This window comes from Falco peregrinus, chromosome 4 (genome assembly GCF_023634155.1).
Source record: "Falco peregrinus isolate bFalPer1 chromosome 4, bFalPer1.pri, whole genome shotgun sequence".
NCBI lineage: Eukaryota > Metazoa > Chordata > Aves > Falconiformes > Falconidae > Falco > Falco peregrinus.
The window spans coordinates 65920152-65942540 of NC_073724.1; the positions used below are offsets into that span (position 1 = coordinate 65920152).

The window sequence follows — 22389 nt, forward strand, 5'->3', positions numbered from 1 at the left end:
ACTGTGTGCCAACAGAGGGCTGCTTGTTTGTCACTTGGATGTCACGCCATGGAAATGAAATCCCAGAGGGAACGCTGGGTGACCTTGCCTGCTTTTGGAAGAGCATGGGCAGTTTTGTATGACCCTGCAGACCCTTCCACAAGATGCTGGGCCTGAGGATACCTTAAATATTCATTGTAAAGATTTCCGAGTAAGACAGAAATCGACCAAAACTGACTGCCAATTATTTCCTTGAAATCTGCACAGCTAAGCAGATTTTTCAGGGGATCTCCACACCCACACTTGTCTTTTGCAGTGAGGGTCTCTTGGGCTTTCAGATGCTGGCATGCCTCCCCACTTCTCTCTTATTTCTTTGCTACCTCACTCATTGCAGTGGTTTTGATCATCATCTTTGTACAGATGGTCCCCAGATCAGCTCTCTCAGCCCTTAATTCTCCTCCTCTGGTCTTTTTTGCATCTTCAGACATCTCTAGACCCAACCACTTGGAAGCTTCACTTCCATTTCAAGAAGTCTTTCCGAAAGTGAAGTACTGCCCCCTCGTCCTCTGGCACAGCTGAGGCTCTACCTTCTCTAAAGTTCCTTTGGGGATTGTTTCCCTCTGATTATGAACAGAGAGGGGAAGGAGCCATTTCTGGGATGAGATTCTTCTTACACCACCGTAATCATCTAAAGCAGGCCAGATGCTCATGCCCTGAAAGTGCATTTTCCTCCATTGCCCTTAAGGAGATCCCCAGGGGTTGCACGAGAAGGTTGGCTGCCAGCTGATCTCTACTTACATGAAGGAGTCTCACTCAGTATGTTTTACAGTGAAGTGGCAAGCTGCTTAGCCAGTGGACAAACTCCTGCAGTAGCCCCCTTTTCTGAGTAGCACAGACCTTATTTATTCTCACTGCTACACGTTTTCAGCACTCTAATCTTTTACAGGACAGGAAGATTTGTAAGTCATTGAGTTACCTCCATATTGCCTAATCTCACTTGCTCATATTCAGATTTTTAGGGCCATACTCACAAATTTCTTAGGAAATGCTGAAAGGTGTCACACCTTGTATAGCCTCGGTAGGTAAAATAGAAATAAATGCGAATGAAATCTTAAAAAACCAAAGCCTTTCTCCAGCCATACATAATCTAGTCCAGCAATGTGGAGTCTCATTCTTGCTTACTGTGGCATAAACTGCACATTACAGAACAATTTTCTGATGTATTTCTTGAAATGTAACCATGTATGTAGAAAGAAATTATTTGTCTTCTGGTGGCAAAATCTATTTCTTGTTTTGCTATATAGTAATATTGATCAGCAATATAGACATATACAGACATTTATTTCACCTACTACTTTGCTGCCCCTGCTTCAAGACTGCTTTCACCAGCGTGCAGGACTGAGAAATGTAACAACATACATTTTGTTCCTCCATCGCTCACACTGCCCTGCAGTGCATTTAATTTTGTGTTCACAACTGCTGATGACTCTCAACTTACAGATCATCTCAAGTGATGCCCCCAAATGCTGCAAACACTGTGTGAGCTATTTGGGTTCCTAACCGTAAGTATTGAGGAGAGAGACCACTGTCTGGATATTTGCAGTTATCTGAGGCATCTGCTGCACAGGGTTTACCTATCTGACAAAGCATCCGTTTGGAGATCTGCATCCTTCTGGAGCAGCAGCTGAAGGTCAGGTAGGCAACTTCAGGGGGCCATAAATGGCACTGGATGATCCTGTACAGCAGCCTGAATGGCTCCCCAGTAGTATGAACTCCCCATGCCATCTGGCCTTCACTGTCAGGATGTAGCGTTCATGCCCATTTAGCCATCAGCTTCTGGGAGCTTGGTTTTAAACCATAGTATGAGTTTCAAGATGCTGACATCTGTTTCCCAGCTTCTTTCACAGCAGCAACCAAGCAAGCAATGAGATACTACCATCACAACCTAGAGAAATCTGGAGATTACAAAGTCCTCCAACCCCTTTGCTTCCCAAAAATCTTATACCCTAAGATAGCTACAGGTGGCATGAAAACATAAACTTGCAGTGGGGATTTCATTAATGGCACTGAAAGGAGTTGCAGAAAATTATACAGTCCTGCTGTGTGGCACATGTATAGTTGTACCTAGTTCTTCATTATTATTAACCAGATCACAAGCCTCTCTGATATATTGAGTCCAGACATATATATATATATATATATATAATATATATATATATATACACACAAATATACATAATCAGATTCATTTAGATTGGAAAAGGACCATAAGATCATCAAATCATACTGTTAACCCAACACTGCCAAGGCCACCACTAAACCATGTCCCTAAGTGCCACATCTACATGTCTCTTAAACACCTCCAGGGATGGGGACTCAACCACTTCCCTGGGCAGCCTGTTCCAAAGCTTGAACATCCTTTCAGCGAAGACATTTGTCCTAATATCTACTCTAAACCTCCACTGGTGCAACCTGAGGCCGTTTCCTCTCGTCCTGTCACTTGTTACTTGGGAGAAGAGACCGACCCCCACCTGCCTACAGCCCCTGTCGGGCAGCTGCAGAGAGCGATAAGGTCCCCTCAGCCTCCTTTTCTCCAGGCTAAACAACCCCAGTTCCCTCAGCCGCTCCTCACAGGACTTGTGCCCCAGACCCTTCACCAGCTCCGTTGCCCGTCTCTGGACACGCTCCAGCACCTCAGTGTCCCTCTTGCACTGAGGGGCCCAAACCTGAACACAGGATTCGAGGTGCGGCCCCACCAGTGCTGAGTGCAGGGGGACAATCACTGCCCTGGCCCTGCTGGCCACACTGTTTCTGACACAAGCCAGGATGCTGCTGGCCTTCTTGGCCACCTGGGCACACTGCTGGCTCATGTTCAGCCGGCTGTCAGCCAGCACCCCCAGGTCCTTTCCCACCAGGCAGCTTTCCAGCTGCTCTGCCCCAAGTCTGTAGCACTGCATGGGGTTGGTGTGACCCCAGTGCAGGACCCGGCACCAATCCCTGTGTGGAGCCTTCCTGCTCAAGCAGATCAACAGTCCTGCACATCTGCAAACTTGCTAAGGGCGCACTCGATCCCCTCATCCAGATCATTGATAAAGATACTAAACAGAACTGGCCCCAGTACTGAGCCCTGGGGAACAGCACCTGTGACCGGCCACCAGCTGGATGTAACGACATTCACCACCACCCTGGGCCCGGCCATCCAGCCAGTGTTTAACCCAGCAAAAAGCGCACCTGTCCCAGCCATGAGCAGCCAGTTTCTCCAGGGGAATGCTGTGGGAGATGGTGTCAAAGGCTTTGCTAAGGTCCAGGCAAACTACAACCACAGCCTTTCCCTCATCCAATAAGTTGGTCACCTTGCTGTAGAAGGAGATCAGGTTAGTCAAGCAGGACTATCTATGATCGCTACACCGGTGACAGCCTCCAACTGTCACATCTCCTAGAAGTCCTTCTCTGTTCACAAACAACAGGTCCAGCATGGCACCTTTCCTAGTTGGCCCACTCACCAGCTGTGTCAAGAATTTATTTTCCACTCACACCAGGAACCTTCTAGACTGTTTCTTCTCTGCTGCATTGTATTTCCAGCAGACAGCTGTTAAGTTGAATTCCCCCCCGAGAAGAAGGGCTAGCAACTGTGAGACTTCTCCCAACTGCTTATAGAATATTTTGTCTGCCTCTTCATCTTGGTTGGGTGGCCTGTAACAGGTTCCCACCAGTATATCTGCCTCATTGGCCTTCCCCTTCATTCTTACCCATAAACACTCAACCCTTTCGCCACCATCGTCAAGCTTTAGACAGTCAAAACACTCCCTAATGTACAGAGCTAACCAAAGTCTTCGTATATGAGGACTTCAAAAGCAAACCAGCAGTGCAGATGAATTTACTGTTGAAGTGAATGGAGGTAGAGAAGTAAAAAAACAGGAGACTGAGATGAAAATCAGTTCCAGAGAGGTACCGATTGCTATAGGCTCATACAGCCCCTGCTTGCAATGGGGCTTTTTAAACAGTAGCTGTTTGTCTAGGGTGCTGTGAAGAACAATTAAGGAAACAAAACTAACCGGAACCTTTGAAAGCTTTCTTCTTTTGCTACCCTCATCAAACGCTGACTTTGTTGTTTTCAAAGAACACTTTCTCATGCAGGCTGAATATATATTTATTTTTTTCTCCATTAGTATAGCTTTCCACAGCACTTAGCAGAGGTCAGTCAACTTTAATCAAAAAGGTGTTGGCCAGGGTCATTGCATCCTAATTTGCCACAGCATGGCCTTCTCTTTTAACCAGGCTCACCTCCAGGGATGCAGCATGTCTGCAAGGCTTGTTGTTGGGAAAATCAAGAAATGTGAAAAACAGTTATGGAACAGGAGCCTGGACTCCTCTTGGAAGAAGCAGACCTAACAGAGGCCCTCAGTTACTCTAAGATACAGGTCAGTGTTTCCTCCTCACTGAAGTCTGTCCATGCTCCTCCATGCTCCCGTCACTGCCCCAGTTCACTGTATTCACACACTTACGTGTAATAGTGTGGCTGAATAAGCGATCAGCTCCTCCCAAGGTCCATGTACCCTCAGAAGATACAAGGACATGCACACAAGGCTAACAGTGCGGCAACAGACTGCAGCTACCCATCCTTCCCCACAGCAGCTCGTGAGATTATTCTCGTGAGAGTTTGGATTGGTTCTCAGTGCTGCTGGAGTAGAAACGAAGTTCAATGAATTCACTACCACTATTTGCATATTTAAGTCTTAATTCAATCCAAGTATAGAAATTCTGACACCAAGGTCACTTCAGTTAGTGCTGGTGACTGTTCAAGTCTCGACTCTCCCATCTTAATTCAATCTGAGATCAAGCCCAGCAAAATCAATTGGAATCAGAAGATTTGGTATTGGGCCCAACATGACTAAACAGTAAGTTATATCAACATGCTTTTTCCACCATGTACATTTTGTTAATAAAATGTAATTATGGTTATGTCAGACCTCTACTAATGCTTGAAACTGGCCTGACAGGGGCGTTTTTAGTCATTTTATGGCTATGTAGATAAGATGGAATCTTTAGTGTTTCAAAAACGCGAACAATGTTTATTTGTTTCTCATAAATATGGACCCAACAATACTCAACAAAATTTCTTCATTTTTAACAGATTTCTTAATGAGCATCATTTTACAGAAAACCACCAATAAATAAATATATGAAAACAATTGCTTTTGACATCACAATGGTTAAACACATTAAATAATTCATTAAATTGTGCTTTACATCAATGAAAATCCCTATATCTACAAACTATCTTGTAAATAGGAATAAAAGTAGATATGGTTACTCACAATACAATCTCTTAGTAGCAGAGTTCACACACATTATTGCACATAAACAGAAGGAAAATTCCTAAATAAGAAAGTAATTTACAGCCTATTGATTTACCCCTTCATCTTAAATATAGCAACTGATGGGCACTCTTGATTTTTTTTTTTCTCACTTCCAACATTTATTTGAAATCACAGAGCTAGTGATATGGTCAAGAAGAAAGCCAAGGACATTGTAGGCTATGAAACTCATCACCCTCCACAAAGTATCAACAAAGAAAGTATTACAAGAACCAGACTGAAAGAAGTGTTTCATTGGAAACTGGGTACCTTTTCCGAGTATGCTTTTGCCACATGTAGGGAGGATACAGCAATCTGCTCCAGCAGAGCGATTTTATTGTGATTGTTCGTCTCGTATGGGGTAGTCTCCACCAGCCTGGAAACAAGATATTCCTTATCCCAGACTGAAAAAGAATAATTCTACATATATCAAGGGAACAGCAACAGAGGGGAAAAAAAGTGCCAGTAAGATAAGTTTTATAACATCAGTGCTTGTAACTGGTAGAAGACTGCAGGTGGGAAACAAGAACCCACTACTGCAGAATAAAGCATGTGTTAACGAGAAGGCCAGCTTGAGAAAACTCCTGGTTTAGCAGTGGACATCAAATCTGAAACATCTCCAGATGTAAAGGTGATGTGACCTGCCGTTTGGTTTGGTTGAGCGGATATGCTGCAGTTAGGAAGTTTGGCCCTGGATCTGACCTCCATCACTTTTTTGTTCTATACATCTGTTTTTAGTGAACTGCAAATAACTACCGCATATTGGGTAGAATGCCTAGCAGGGCTATTGCAGCCTCACTATTAACACAACGGCAGTGAAGAATACCCCGCATCAGAAAAGGTGTTTTCTTTTCTTTCCCCATAGTGAAAAAGCTTTTTATTGTTAGCAATGATGAGTGGGGAAGAGAGGACAAATTTTCATTCCTTAATAAAGCACGGCCCATAGGCAACAGGCCGAGTTCTTGAAGTAGACATCAGATTACTGGGAACAAGTTTTAACGACACAGCATGCTTCTCTGTCTGCTCCAAGCCTACAGTGAATTATAGCTGGAAAAGGCAGCCAGTGCCGAGGAGGTGATGGGAGAGATTAGCAAGTACATCTCCATTACAAAAGAATGAGATTTGTTTCAGCACCACAGTAGCAGAAGCCAAATTGCCTTGTTTAAGCAACAAAATAATGCCAGGAAGATGGACAGAAATCCTATAGCATTGTTGCTTATGAAGGTTTTGAAAGAAACATGCTGCGCTCCGATCTTATATGAGCCAGTGCAAGTCTGTGCTGTCAGAGCAATGAAAACTTGGAATAACAGAGATATGATCCAGGGCCTTTATTTTGCTTTTGCGTTACATTATTTCAGGTGGAATGCCCAAGAGGAAAAAAGCTGCAAGCCTGTGTCTTAGAAATCAGCCTGAAAATATTTCCAAACTGCTTTATTTGTCGTGTGTCAGGAAATTCTGCGAAGAAAAACAGTATTGTTGGTACCAGGTCCCCCAGTCCCAGGGACTCCGGGCAAGCTCCCAGCTGCTGGCTGCCCCCCTGCCTCAGCTACTGCACAACCAGGGCTACCACTACACAGGCTCCAGGGAAATAAACCCAACCAAACAACTTAAATTTTAACTAAATCCCAAGCATTAAGGCAAATCCCATTAACATAGATGGCACAGCACATTAACAGCTCTTCAGGACCCTAATGTTGTCTCCTGGGAAATGACTGATGAAAAGGTTAGGCATTATATTAAGGTATTGCCAAACTATTAAAGCAAATGTAAACTGCCCATAGACCGCTTTGATTTTCCTCATTAGGCTTTGTTTTGCGTCGGGCAGAAGGAATAGTCTGGAAAATGGCTGGTGTGCTTAGACAGCTGAAACTGAGTCACTGGTGAGGCTCCCGGGGACCATTTCTGAGCTCTGTCTCCTCTTCCCTGAAAAGCTAATACTGCATTTTCTCCATGAAAAAACGAGGCCCTCATTGCCGTGAGCAGTACAGAGAGGTGGCCCGCTGGGGAAAGAGGCAGGGACACAAGAAAAGGGATCCTACTTTTGTGCTTAGGAAGAAAAAGAAGGGATGCTTTAAAACAAAAGATGGGCTGGGACTGATTCTAGTCCTTTGCTTACCTTCCTCCTTAATGTGAATTTGGCCTTGCATCTTTCCTCCCGTGTGGCTGGCTTCTCTCCTGCCCAGCCTTGCCTCCTGCCAAGCCCCCGCAACCTGTCTGCCAGACCTGCCTCTCATGCATGTCCCACACCACTGCCCACCCTGCCTCTGCCTCTGTTGTGGGGGCCTTTGGTGTCCCCCAGGCACCCCTAGCCCCCTGTGCTCATGGAAACAAGGGGCACACCTGCAAATTCTGGGCACAGAGTATCAGGTGCCAAAGGCATCCTTCCCCACTCTTGCTGTGGGGTCTGCAGCAAGACGTAGCAATGGACCCAGGATTGGGGAGATGTGGCAGGTCCTATTGTCCCTGCATCACCAGCCAGAAAGATCCTTCCCTCCGCAGGGCCAGGGCCAGCCCAGCCTGAAGCCCTTGTGCCAGAGGGTAAGATGTCAGCTCACTACAAATTACCTGCACCGCGCTAAAGGTGCAATAATACTGATCAGGCTTAGCTCTTCATGGCCTTGCTGTCCTGCAGCCAGGACATCCAGAGAGAGCTTCCATCCTAGACTATAAACATTTCAATTTAAATCTCTGAAGGTAGGTGTCCATGTGTGAGCGAGGTGTCTAAGTGCCTCTTCCAGGCGATGGAGATCCAAGCAGTACCGTCCAGGGTCTAGAGAGCTCCTCACTCTTCTCTAAGGCAGTTATCCCATGCTCAGGCAGAAGAATAACAATCTGTGGTCCTGCATTCTCCCTTCTGAATGTGGAGGTGGGAGGAGATGCACATGATGCACCAGTGGAACAGACATTAGGGACCAAAACCCACTGCTACTCACCCCAAAAGCAGCACATTGACAATCAGGGGTAAAGCAACATATTGCTAAAAAACTACATTGAGAATGAGGCATCATCCCGGTAGCCCTCTTCACTTCTTAATAGCCATTATGATATTCCATTTTTAATGTATTATTGTATGTATTAACTCTCAACAGGATCGATAGATTGTATTTTTGATATTGTGCATAGATAAGTAGCAACAGCATTGTCAGAGGAAAAGAAGACAACGCATGCACTTAAAAAATAAGACTTGGAAATGAAGGGACAAATTTTGAAATTCAGCCTCTTTTTTCTGTAACACATTACTTTTTTTTTACCAACCAGATAAAAAGCTTGACTTTTGAAAATAAATGAGAAATGTGCATCCACATCAGGTACTCTGGTATTTCTAATTAGCAAATCTGTAAGGTAAAAGCCATTCATGCATGCAATAATATACTTTCAGCATTTTGATTTAGCAGCCATGGTGAGGCACTTAGAGAAATTTCCTCCTAATGCTTTACATTTATGCCAGAAAAAGAAGGAAAAAAACTCTCTCAAAAATCTGTGGTGCACAGGACCTTCTTTTTAAAATTTCACTATTACGAATGGAACAACATAAAATCTTGGAATAAATAGATGCAGTTTCATCACAAGAATGTAACGTGTGGAGGAAGAACCCATTGAATCCTTTTCTAGACAGGGAAGAAAACCAGATACAGATCTCTCATCATCAAAACAATAAATTTACAAAGAATCTTTATACAGAGTAATAAATACCAAGACTTTCCACATATCCATTATGTATCCTATAAAAATGAAAGCTGTCTTTTTTCTAGCCACTACTGTAGTTAGAGAGAAAACCAATTTAAATTGTATTCACTCGGCATCAATGTATTTTAACAGACAGTATCATAGACCTGCCTACCTTCACAGACAATGTATCTCCAGGCTTTTACAGCAAATCTGGAAAATGTCACACTAATATTTAAGCTTTCCCTGCTCTCTCTTTCCTCTTCCCTGTAGTTTGCTTAGCCCCTCTTCACCTTTTGTGAATGTGAAGGCTGACTTCATTGCCTGCAACGCGATAATCTCTGCGACGGGTGCCCAGCTGCCGCACGAACCTCATTTCTCAAGGCTTTCCCTTTGCCACACACACACACTCAGAAAGACGGCTGCTATCTGGCTGGGTGCGGTGCTCTCAGCATCTGTGGAGAAATCAGCTAACCCTTCCAGCACTTCACGTACAAATCATCTCTGATTACTGGCTAACAGAACAGAACAAGCCATGCCCCAATCCCACACTTCCTAGGTCTTTTTTCGATCAACTCAGAAAATTCTTCCCTTAATTAAAACACAGCATGTAGAAGTTGGAAGGGCAATGTGCTTTCCTCCATTTCATTCACTAGAAAGCTACACACTACAGTTGCAAAGGACAGTATGAAATAAACCAGCTCTCATGTCACAGAGCAACCAAACTAGTTATTTTTTCCCAATTTTTCATTCATGTCTGTGCAAGTTTTGGTAGCTCAGATTGTATCTGTCAACGCAAAGGATATAGCTCTCTCTTCAACACATTCTCATAGCTTAGGGCTTTGAAGGAAGTCTTTTTGGACAGGAATGTATTCTGCTGCCATTTAATAACACTAATCAATGCCTGTTGAGAAAAAAATACATTCTCCTCACTGGCAGAAAACAAGAAAAACTGAGACAAGGAGGGGTAGTTGTCAGGCGTGATCTCATTTACTAAAGTGGTAGGCCTTCCATGGCTAATTCCCAGGTAGCCATGTTGCACAAACTCACTGATCCTCTCACCAGTTTGTAAAGATGGAGGAGCATCACCACCTTGCAACCTGACTATTATAGTCTTCAGTAACGGCTACTTCTACTGCCTCTTCTCTTGGCCACTGGTGAGCTCTCTGCTCCCGCAGCAGCCGCCGCTCCTCGCGCCTCTTTAGCCGGTTCTTCTGATGTTCTTCTTGCTTGGAGTACTGGAAGCGCTGCAGGAACAGGTCCTTCGCATATTCGTACAGCTGCACGTCCAAGAAATTCAGCTCCTCTATCCGCTGCCGCACGTCCTCACCAATGTCGACATTGGAGGCCCGTGTAACGTTGAACTGGGTGAATGGAGAAATGAACTTCAGGTTGAATGTCCTCTCAAAGAGATACTGTGTTTTCCTCTGAAATTCTGTGAGCCCAAAGAAGGCCATATTTTTCAGATTGTTCTTGGCGCTTTGGAGAAGAATCATATTTCTTTCACTCTCGTTCATAAAAGTCAGGTTGTAGCATCCCACCAGGCTGAGGTCTGCCAGCATGCGCACCTGGCGGTTGTTGGCCAAGTTGTAGCTACAATCCATGAATTCCTGTAAACTGACTCCCGACCAGTCGTCTCCTTCGTAACAGGTAGGCAGCTCGTCTGGTGTTGGGCTTCTTCCATCACACATATGAAGGGAAGTTTTCCACGTCGCACCCCTCTGGACATGCTTCCATTCACTCAAGTACCGTGACACCGGATCCCTCAGCATCGTGATGTAATAGAAGTTCCTGAAATATATCATTAAACACAGTTTTAAGATTCAGTGGGTTTCACTTTTTTGTTCTCCAGTAAAAAGATTACCAGCCACTGCCACCACCCCCTTCACTTTTTCCAATGTAATGTAGGCGCTTCAAGTGACTACTTCTGAGACAGTAAAAAGCTTTAAGCTTCATAAGTACTGTGAATGAAATACAAGGTAAACTGGGGAAAAGACACAGATATGAAAGGAAATAATCAGCTATCAGAGAAACAGAATTACTTTGACCTGGCAACTGTTCAGTGGTAGTTACTTTATGTAGAAGCCAATTAACTGGAGTGTACTCCCCTCTACTTTGAAACGCCAGCCCTCAGTAATATCAGAAACAATGGGTAAAGAGATGTATATAATCTTGCAGCTTCTCTTCTGGACTGAGACATAGGTGCATAAGATGATAATCCATACAGCATTTGGTCAAAATGTATAAGAGAAGCATGAGCAATTTCATGTGGATGCTGCAAGTGCTAAAAATAATGCCATGTGGAACACTGGCATGAACCACCTATGTAAGAAGAACCCTATTATTAAATGGGTTGGAGTGAAGATAATGAGACATCCAAAATCCATTCATATGACTTAATTTTAGACAAGTGCTTGATTGAAATTAGTTATAATCGTGTAGTACAAAAGCATTTGTTGATATAAAGATTATCATTATTCAGCCTCATCTGTCACGAACACAAGAGACACCAAGAAATATTGATTTGAAACAGAGCAAATAATGGCAGAACTCACTTTGTCAGTTCACCTTTTAGCTATTGAATTCAGTTTGTACATCTATTTATGGCAATCTGAAATGGACTGCAATTGAGTATGCTTCAAGCAGGCTTTCACAGATTGAGGTTTTTTACTGAGAAATGTTTTATTCAATAACAACTCACCTGAATTACAGGGGGATATCATAAAGACAAAGCAAAACCAAAATACGATTTCTGCCAACTAGAATAACCAGCAGAAGATTCATGACTAAAATTAACACACAGTCTGGTACAAAAATAGACCCATGAGTCTGCATGACTCATCTGACTGCAAACAATGCATTAATAAATCATGAGCCCTAAGATTTCTTAAGAAAAGCTTGATCTCAGTACTTTCTTGAGCCTAGAGAAGTATGAAGCAAGTAAGCAGAATGCAAGCTTGCTGAAGACAAATTACCCTGTAAACAAACCAACGCTTTGTGAGGACCATCTCATACACGAGCTAACTCCAGTTAAACGAAAAATCTCAACATTTTTAACAATCTCCAAAACAATTTTCAGATATCACCCATTTTCTGCCACTAAAGAGTCCGCTTAAGTTCTCCACAAACCCCATGTTTGTCATAAAAAAAGGCATTTCCCCACATATTCCTGAAAATGCAGATATATTCCCCAGTGCAGACAAAGCAAAAAGAAACAGGGCTGAATGCTTTGTCCTCCTTCATTCTGAGTTCTCCACCTACAGCATCTATAATATATTTTCTGGAATGAGGTTATGAGGCCAAACTATGGACTATGTTCTGCTGCAGGGTCATTTCTTGAACTACAATCTAATGGAAACACCTGTTTCAAGAATTAATTCACAGCAGAAGGGTTACAGCTGGAAGGATATAAACTAGGGAGTGCCATGGATATAGTTTCACTATCAATCACTTGCATTGGAAGCCACGATTTGTGCTAGCATCAGTTGATACTCTGCAGGATGATATTTCCAAAATCATTTACCTCTTGGGTTTTCTGGCTTCTGCTCACACATGACCATACTGTACCACTTTGGTTACTTACACAGCCCACATGAACAGCAAACCCAAGGAACACACAGCTATTCACCGACAGATATTTTGAAAATCCCTCTGTTACTCCTGCAGAGTAGGAAGTACCAGAAATCATCCTGTGTGCTGTGCATTATAGTTCCAATACAAAAAGCACAGTCTTTAAGTACTTCAGGCACAGCTTTCCCTTCTCAGATTGGATGTTCACCTCATCTTGGCTCTATCCTGCATGTATGAGAGAGCACATTAAGAGTTGCTTTCCAACTAGAATGACAAAAAGAGGACACATTTCACTAGCGTGCAGATAAAGCAGCCCAACTCTCCAACACCCATTAGCTCTCAGTATAAGACACTGTTGTTGCAACATCCAGCAGGAACTGGTAGGGTTGTCAAAGAAAATGATTGAAGCTCCAAGGAAGAAGAAACGAAAAAACATGGACAAAAATTCAGAGGCAGTTGCCAACATCTACATCGACAGAGATGAGGTGTTGGCTTAGTCCTTGTATTGCTGTCCCTCCCCTCATCATAAAATTTTGGATGTTGGTATGTTGTAACAGATGGGTTTAAAAGTTGCTCTTGACAATTATTTACACCTCTAATAATAGTTCTGTCTTTCTTCACCCATCTCTAGCAGTCCATCAGGCATGACTCAGAGCAGCAACAATTAACAGAAATACCTCCTTTGCATCAATCATTTCCATTTCATCCCTGGATATGTAAATGTGCAATAAACAGCAGTATGAAGCAAATGCAGGGAAATGAGAGCAGCGCATCTTAGTATAACATCCTCAGCTTCCCTTACACAGACTGGGCAAGAAATTTTCACGTCTGTTGCTGTTCCTCCTTGTGACGACTACTTGACTTCTGCATCTGTTTTCACTATCCTGATTAATTTGCTTCTTGGCTGTGCAACTTTCAGAGTGTTGCCTTCTTGTGTTATCAATAGAATGCTTCCTCATTTAGCAGACATCCTTTAACAGCAGCCTGACACAAACGTAGTTACCGAGGCACTAATAACTGAGTGCAGCCATGCCCACCCCATTCAGTTTCCAACCTTCTGTGTAACCTTCTGTTCATGACTCTCCGTTACCCTTTTAACCTATCTGAGGTCAGAAGACCTCGAGATTTCTTCCATCTGATCCTGGGCACTGTCCAGATGACACTGTTACCTGCTACACAGAAGACTGGGGTACGCTGCAGAGAAGTCATGGCACAAATTTTTCTTTCAGGGAAAAGGATGCCATGTCTCTAGAATAATGATATACATAAAAAATGCATAGGTCATGCACACTTGTTTCAGTTGGAATATTATAAAAATTATCTTAGGAAATTTTCAAATGTTGACATTTATGGATTAAATATAGCAGCATTGCAGAGCTCTCAGTGCCTAATACACAGCGTTCAATCACGCTAGGAACGGCTGAGGAGTCAGCTCATAATGAAGACAAGAAACAGTTCATAAAAATATGAAACTGGGGATGGCCTTCAGTCTCTTCTTTCTTCACTGTTCAGTAAAAGAACACCAAGTCAGCTACATACTGAACATGCCTGAGCCACTCTGAATGCATTTGTTCTTGTCGGTGTCAATGACCCCCTTGCATCACCCATGCCCGTGCTTACACGGCTATGTTAAGCTCTGCAGCTACCCACTGTGGGAAATCTCAGCAAAGAACTAAGTGATAACTTCTGTAACCCTGTTTGACAAAGCAAACTCATCACAAACTTATTGGCTCCATTTCAAAGGACTCCCATCGTTGATTACTCAAACTGCTGTCACAGCCTCAGTGCTTAAAGGCTAGCCAAGCAGAATATGCTGGCACGTCAATGAGAAGATGTTTAAACAAAACATTCCAAATTAATTAAATCCCGTACAAATTATATCTGTACTTGTATGTATAACTGTATCATCTGTATCTATAGCTATATTAGCGTGTGCATGTATGTGTGTGTAAAAAATTACATCAGAATCTGGCCATAAGCTGCAGTTGTCAATGGAAGAAAAATCATAGTAAACATATAGTATGTATTTGCCAATATATCTTGTGGCTGTCTATATAAACACATAGACATGTACAAACAGTTTAGGTTACATTTCAAACGACAGCAGCCCACTAGTCACGATGTTACCTCCTCCTGAGAGGAAATTTCATACAACTTCCCCAGATTAGACGATCTCCTTTGGAGCTTGAAGCACTGAAATTAATGGGTTATCAAAGTTGCCACTATGGGATAGCTGATTTTTTAGACAGATGCTAAGCAACGTGATGGTCAGGGCAAGGGCCTAATGATCCACGCAAGGGCCTCAACAAGCAGTGGTGTGAAGCATGGGCTGCACACTACTGTTTACACTAGAATTCAAAAGCACTTAGGAATTCAGAAGGCTCTAGTCCCACTCGTGTGGAATGCAGTCTCTTCACTAGCATTAGGCAAAGAAAACCTTTAACAGAACAGCTAAAATGAGCTTCTAGTTATAACCTAAGAACATATATTTCTTTCACATTATAATGTATTTTAATATAAATACTCTAATCTTACATTAATCCTTCAATAGTATTGCTCTGGTTTAGAAATTAATTTCAGAGGAGCAGACTCTGCTGTTAGTGGAGGTGATCCCAAACCAGGGCATTTTGCCTCTTCTATCACCATGGAACAGACGTCCCAGCTGAAGGAGATTTACTAAATACGTGAAGGATCACCGCACATCGAGAACAAAAACATCCTGTAGGGCCTCCTGAGGAAGAAGGATGAATGGCATCTTCTCTGTCATTGCCGCTCTCATGTGGAACAGCCGGCACAAGGAGAGCTCAAGCAGCACTCAGAGGCTCAGAGAGGAGAAAAAAAAAAGCTATTCCCTCATCTTTGAAAGCATGAGGCAGGACCTTACGTGCAGACTGATGAGCTTCATAAAAGGAGAACAGCACACTCACAGCAGCCGACGCAGAGACGGAGGAATATTTGAGGTGGAGAAAAAGATTCACTGGAGAATATTCTGGAAGACGCTAACAGAAAGAAGAAAGAAAACCCAAAACATCTGAAAAACCCAGGTGCATCATAAAACCACTCACATTCTGGCTTTTTCTGGTAGCAGTGAAAATAAAAGCCCCGATCAAGTTTATGACCCAAGTTGAGACAAGAAGTTAGCAGCTTTAATCCTGGAATCGAGGGGTCTTCCGAGGAAAGTTCTGAAACCCCAGCAAAAGCCAGCCTGGCAGCACTCTTCTGCTAACAACAGAGGTTGTGGCAAGACAAAGGGTTAAGAAGGATCTGCATTATTTGAACAAAAGCCTTATGCTTCCCAGTTTTATCCTGAAGCCCACATTCTCAAAGGCAGTAACGGAGTTCACCACCAGTCAGCAACCCCTCTTCAGGCAAAGTATCATCAGTGTGGATAACGGTGAAGAGAAGAGTGTAAACAAAACAAAAATAAGGACAATGCAATATATGAACAAGGAGCAAATAACAGCATGCAACAAGGACAGTGTGGGGAGGCAGAAAGCAAAGAAATATTCTTGGGCTGATCTGAACTGGTCAAAGTCACCCTAGTGTAATGCAGATGTATCAGCTCATGGCTGGCAGCATTACTGTGCAGTGTCACTGCATCTACGTTGTGCTTAATTTACAGGTAACCTGCCCAATGTAACAAGAACTGACTGTATACTTCTTACTCAGATAAACAGTACTGTAACAAAGAAGCTACGAAAATGCACAAATTATAAGCATGTCCATCTGACTGCAGGAAGCATCGTTCAGCTTACCCACCAAGCCAGACAGATGAAGTCTCGCTAGCCCAAGATGATGTAGCAACAGCACATAGTTTTCTGAAGCTTAGCATCTGTCACAGGATGCTGAACCACTGTGATGGGAATCGGTTTCTAAGACATGCTTTAGAAATGTGTGACCTTAATACTATTAGCTGCCTTCTCAGGTTTTTATGGGTTTCTTTACAAGCTTTTAACTGAAAGAACAGCAGTCACCATTAAGAAGTCAATGTTTATCCACTCTTACCATATACATCACTCATTCAGCATGTAGGAAACACACTTGGCTGTTTTGTCAAGAGGATCTGAGCACCCACCACTTCTGCTGTTTTTAACCGGGATGATGAGCGCTGTGCTTGCTTAAAACAGTGGCTGTAATGTCCTAGAGGCACTCCACATTAAAGAAGAACTTGCCATTGACTTCAGCAGAGTTATTTTAAAAAAAACCAACAACATTGCACTTTGAGGTACAAAATTACAAAATTCTAGATATATCTCTTTATTCTTCTGAGAATTTGTCTCATGGCTCTGAATCCAACTAGAAAAAAGCTGGCCACCGTTTCCTATTTCCAAACTGCCCACAAGCTTTTCTTGGTTAACTACCCTTTTCGTTACGCCAGTGACATTCAATGCAGCTAAATCTGTACGACATGTCTGCTCAGAGAAAGACTGGATACTACTTGCAGGGTAAGACACCTAAACGCAGTGGTCTACATATAAGCTCTATGTTGAAGCAACCTCTGAAGCCAGTGGGCAGCTCCTCAGCACACGCAGTGGTGTGTGTCCGGAGAGGGATGCCGCTGGCAATGGGGAGGTGTCAGCTCTGTCATGAGCTGTATCATAGTCACTATATAGAATCATAGAATCGTTTAGGTTGGAAAAGGCCTTTAAGATCATCAGGTCCAACCGTTTACCCAGAACTGCCAAGCCCACCACTAAACCATGCCTCTAAGCCCCTCATCCACATGTTTTTTAAACACTTATAGGGATGGTGATTCCACCACCTCCCTGGGCAGCCTGCTCCGATGCTTGACCACCCTTTCAGTGAAGATATTTTTCCTACTACCCACTCTAAACTTTCACTGGTGCCACCTGAAGCCGTTTCCTCTTGTCCTGTCACTTGTACTTGGGAGAAGGGACCGACTCCCCCTGCTTACAGCCTGCTGCCAGGCAGCTGCAGGGAGCGAGGTCCCTCCCGAGCCTCCTCCTCTCCAGGCTAATGCACTGTGTACTTTGACCACAATGGGAGCTTAGATACCTGCTAACTTGCAGATGTCTACATTGTAGGTACCTATATACAGGTGTCTCCATCTGCAAGGTAAATCCCACGCCTGGAGTCAAAGACTCCCTGCCTGAATGGGCGCATTCACAGAGTGCAAACTTCATGCCAACCTCCAAAACTGACCAGGAACGTAACATTTTGTAATGAAACCTTTGTTTCATGACTTTTTTTTTCTTAAAATCTACCAGTCAGGTTAGGAAATCTCTTTCTAAGCATGCTTTTAGAGCTGGAGCATTCCCAAAGTAAGTTCTTAAGTAAGTTTCGTATTATTTCACACAAATCTCCAAACCAGCAGTTAGAAAAACTGTCTGCCATAATTTTGTTGTCCTTGCTGATATATCAGTATCAGTGAGATAGTGGGAGGGCTTGGAGTCAGACAGCTGGGTTTATATTTCTGGTTCTGGAAAGCAAAGGCTCAGGAAGTTACTTGTGATGACACAGTCTGTTATACAGGCAAGAGAAATGTGGTGTTTGGGCACTGAAGAAATGTGAAACCTCACATTTTGTTGCATGTTAGGAGGAATATTCCCTGTCACCAACTTCAGCTTCTTTTACAGTAACCCGTTGCTTTAGGATTCATTATAAAACTCCCTATTTTTGTATTTAGAAATTGCAAGCCCTTTTTTCTTTAAAAAAGTCCTCTGAAAGATCTGATTAAATTATGTATCCATGCTATCAGGAAAACCTCAGGAAAGCTTTACAGTGCTATTTTATTTTTTTGCGTGGCTGTTGGTCTGAAGATTAGTGTCCCACACCTGATTAAAGAATGACAGATGATAAAGAGTGTCTTTAGAGATCACTCAGTCCTTGACAACTTCTAATGGCAGTGATTTAAGGTAATCCAGAAGAGTAGAAGAAAGAGAGTGAATCTGTGGCAACACAAATGCTGCATGTACAACATTGGGAATTTTTCTCCTAAAGAGTCTAATTTTCCTTGAAGTGAAGCTAGGGCAAATTCAATATATGTGAGGATATGAGAAGAGGGAGATACTAGGTAAGCTATGTGAAAATAGCACTGTTCTATATTGAAAAAAAAATACTTGTTTTTTCTTAAATACTTTGGGAATGAACACAACTGGCCTGGGACTGCAAGCTGACAACTTTCTTTTAAAACATTATAGGCTTTTGGATTTAGGACCTGTGATTTTTTTTACTTTTTTAAAGTGACAAATAACAAATTAAAATAATAATCACATTTTCTACATACCACATTGACACGTGCCCCTCAAAATCCTTAGTGAAAATGGATCTCAGGACCTATTGCTGCAAAAGGAAACTGGTAGTGCTGAGACTTTTTTTCTTGACACAGGAGAATATAAATTTGTGAAGATGCAGATTTTAATGAAGTATTTCAGTCCAAGATGTTAGGTGGGGACCAAGCAGCAGCCTTCCAGTACATAAGAGATCAATGAGAAGATGGAGCCAGGCTTTTCACTGACGTGCATGGTGGGATAGTAAGAGACAACGGTCATAAACTGAAAAAGGGCAGGATAAAAGGAAAACAATTTTTACTATGAGAATAACTAAGCATTGGAAAGCTTTGCCCGAAGAAGCTATGGGTCCTCCATCCTTGGAAGTTTTGAAGGCTCAACTAGACAGAGCCCTGAGTGATCCCATCCACGCTCAGTGGTGACCCTGCTCTGAGCAGGGAGTTGGACCAGAGACCTCCTGAGGTCCCTTCTTACCCTATGGGTTCTGCATGACGATGCACAGTCTTCTGTCACCAAATGTACAGTCCTGTCAGAAAACACATCCAACGAAAACCAACGCCCACTAGATCACACCTGTCCTCCCTTGTTCTTCCCTGGCTACCCTAGGCAGAGTACAGGGAACGTGCCTTGCCTTTTATGAGATTGTTGGGGTTTTTTAATATGTGATTTTTAACTAGAGCTATAATGCTCTGAATCAGCACACCCTGAATTATTGAGCAGCTTCATGAATATTTATTTCAATGACACTCTGTTCAATACAGTCTCTAGAAATTGGAGAAGACAGTGTAGCAACTACATGTCCCTAAAGAAATTAATTCTGTTCACAGGTACCACGTCTGGATCTTGAACAGCTCCTAAAATAATGAAATGATGCAGCTACCCGTGGTTTTAATCCCAGTATTTTAGAAAATGCACACAAATAGCATATGAAAATGTGTGAGCTTTCTGAGCTGGTATGTGTTTTTCCTGTGTGTTAGGATTTAGGCATAAATTTTCAAACACAGAACATAAAAGTTAGGTATCTAACTCCATATTTAAACATGTAGGTAAGCTCAGCCTCATTGCCAGTGAAGAAAATACACAGCAGTAAGAGCTAAGGATGCTCAGATACCTAGAAAACATGATCTGCTGATTTATTTAGCAAAAGGAGGCTCCGAGAGCCATCAGAGTACCCTTCCCTGACAGCACACATAGCAGCACTCTAGTATTCCTTTCATAAAACATCCTAGCCCATTTTGAAATACCCTTTTTATGCCATTGTTCCCACTGAAAGGAGCTTGCGAAGATTGCTTCTCATGGTTAGGAATCTGAGTCTCATTCCCAGACTAAACCTGATTTCGTTCTACTTACATCCAGTGGTTCTTGGGTTAACACTGCAAATATATCAAGAGGATTTAGAAATGTAACATCAGAGAAGAGGAAACAGCATTTAAGTTGGAAATCAGAGAGCAATCACATCTCTCTCTTTTCATTTCATGAAGCTGAACTAGTCGTTATTGTCTCTTCTGATAAGACAAGCCAGAAGTGACCACATTGCAGTTCCCCAAAACCTTCGGGTCACACTTGGATCACTTCACTCAGAGGTGCACCCTGAGTTTTCCAATGTCTCAGCACTCCATGCTAGCTTTTGATAGGAGGCTTACAAAAGTAAGATGAGCTGGAAGCTCCTGAGATCGGTTCTGGTTGTCGACCATTCAAGCATTCCTTCCCTGGCATCTGAACTTGCACAACCTCACATTTCACTATTATATATAGTATATATAGTGAAATGGCTAGGAACTGGGCAAATTTCACATGAGGCCTCACAGGTGCTTTGTGCAATAAATACCTCTTATCTCCACTGGCGATGTATTCTCTGATACACCCTCACATTGCATTCATTTTTCTGATTTTTCTGTGGGGCCGCATAACTCTGGAAACTCATGCTCGCTGTGTTACTGGGCTAATATACAGAGGTCTGTCTGCTCCCCCCGTTTCGGCTGGTAAGCCCTCAGCTGAGAGAGGAAATCTGTTTCTATTGGCCTCAAACACATGATCTCCAGTTTGTGCTACCAAACTTAATTCCAGCTGTTTTACTGAAATCCTCAAGGTCATTAAGCAAATTCCATTAACATACTTCAGCTTTTTTGTGCCAACATTGTTAATGAAAACATGAAATAGGATCAGAGCTAAGACCAGCCCTGAGGAAATTCATTAATAACTTTTCATTTAACATGAAAGTTCCTCCTTCAGCATGTCCCGCTTTGTTACCAGCTTCTTGTCCACCAGAAAATTCTTATGCTCAGCCTCATGTCTTCTGGATCGTATAATAACTTTGCAGATGCCACTCTACCAAATACTTTACTGAAGATGAATTTTCCTTCTCCTGCTAGAGACAGATGCTGGGTATTTACGTGTCTCAGCCCAAAGGAGGAGAATGGCGTCCCCAGCTTTGTTGCATGTGAGAACACAGGGAACGGTTAAGACGAGGAAATGACAATTTATTTGAGAGTGGTCTGGAATAGAAATGTACAGATTAGGCGATTTGATGGAAAAACAAACCTGCCACTTTCCATCAAACAACCTTGATACAAATTGTAAATCATTTCTTGATGAGACACAAATCTAACAAAGTTCCCTCCAGAGATTTTTGTTCTTTGCCTAAATTGTACCAAGCTCGGTTGTTCTAAGTGTTCTTTAAATTGCTGAAATCTTGAAGAGCCTTGCTGAAAGAAATATAAATATAAAATGCAATAATAAATCAAATAATAAGAATTTGATTCTTCTATCAAGCACATGCACAATAAAAGCTTTGTACCTTGTACGAAACGGTGTGTGAACACACGTGGGAGGAAATACTATTCAAATGCAATAGATACACAGTGTCTTGTAAGATTCTTTAAAGATACTGTATGCGAGAGCTTTGCACCAGAGAGAATAATAAATCCTTTGTGGCCAGGACTGGCAAAGGAGGAATCCATTGCTCACATCGCCCCCATTCTATCGCATCCCTATTGTGCACAGATCATTGCTGTGTCTCAAAAGAACCGCGCAAATCTGGGGCACAGGTGACATCTTTACACAAAAATGTTGCTTCTCCTATCTCTGCCTTCGCTGTGCCGCTGCACAGAAGGGAAAATGAAATAAGGACGTATTTGCACTGCTGCGCTACCTGCCTCCTCCCAGAGCTGCCTCTAGTCCCAGCTTGGGGAGGAAGTACTGAATTTGCCTTTCTCAGAGAGATGTTATGACTAAGGGGAGACAAGCTAAGGGGATGACCCACAGAGTCAGGCAGCAGCAGAAAACAAGGGCAGGGCAGAGAAAAGAAAGGTGATGACAGGCAAGGGACAAGCAAACCTGGAGACAGTACAGCATGAGGGACCTGCAGTTCGAGCTCGTTTTGTCAACTTAGCCCCCAAGAGTTACAGAAACCAGGTTGGGAAGGGACCCTCCTGACCAAGTCGGATGCCTACAATCACGAGCAACAGTTTAGCACAACAGGATTCATAAAATATCCTTTATGCGCACAAGACAAGCCACAAAACCTTCCTCACTATCAGGTTGCAGTCTCTGAGCAGCTGCCAGCA

General features: G+C 42.8%; 1 protein-coding gene across 1 annotated transcript in view; it reads right to left on the reverse strand.

Annotated features, from left to right (window-relative positions):
- Positions 1–5023: 5023 nt before the first annotated feature.
- Positions 5024–22389, reverse strand: part of HS6ST3 (heparan sulfate 6-O-sulfotransferase 3) — a 306491-nt gene continuing 289125 nt past the window's right edge. The window contains exon 2 of the mRNA XM_055802803.1: positions 5024–10793. Within this exon, the coding sequence (XP_055658778.1) occupies positions 10088–10793 (706 nt within the window). The 3' untranslated portion in view covers positions 5024–10087. The remainder of the gene's footprint in view (positions 10794–22389) is intronic.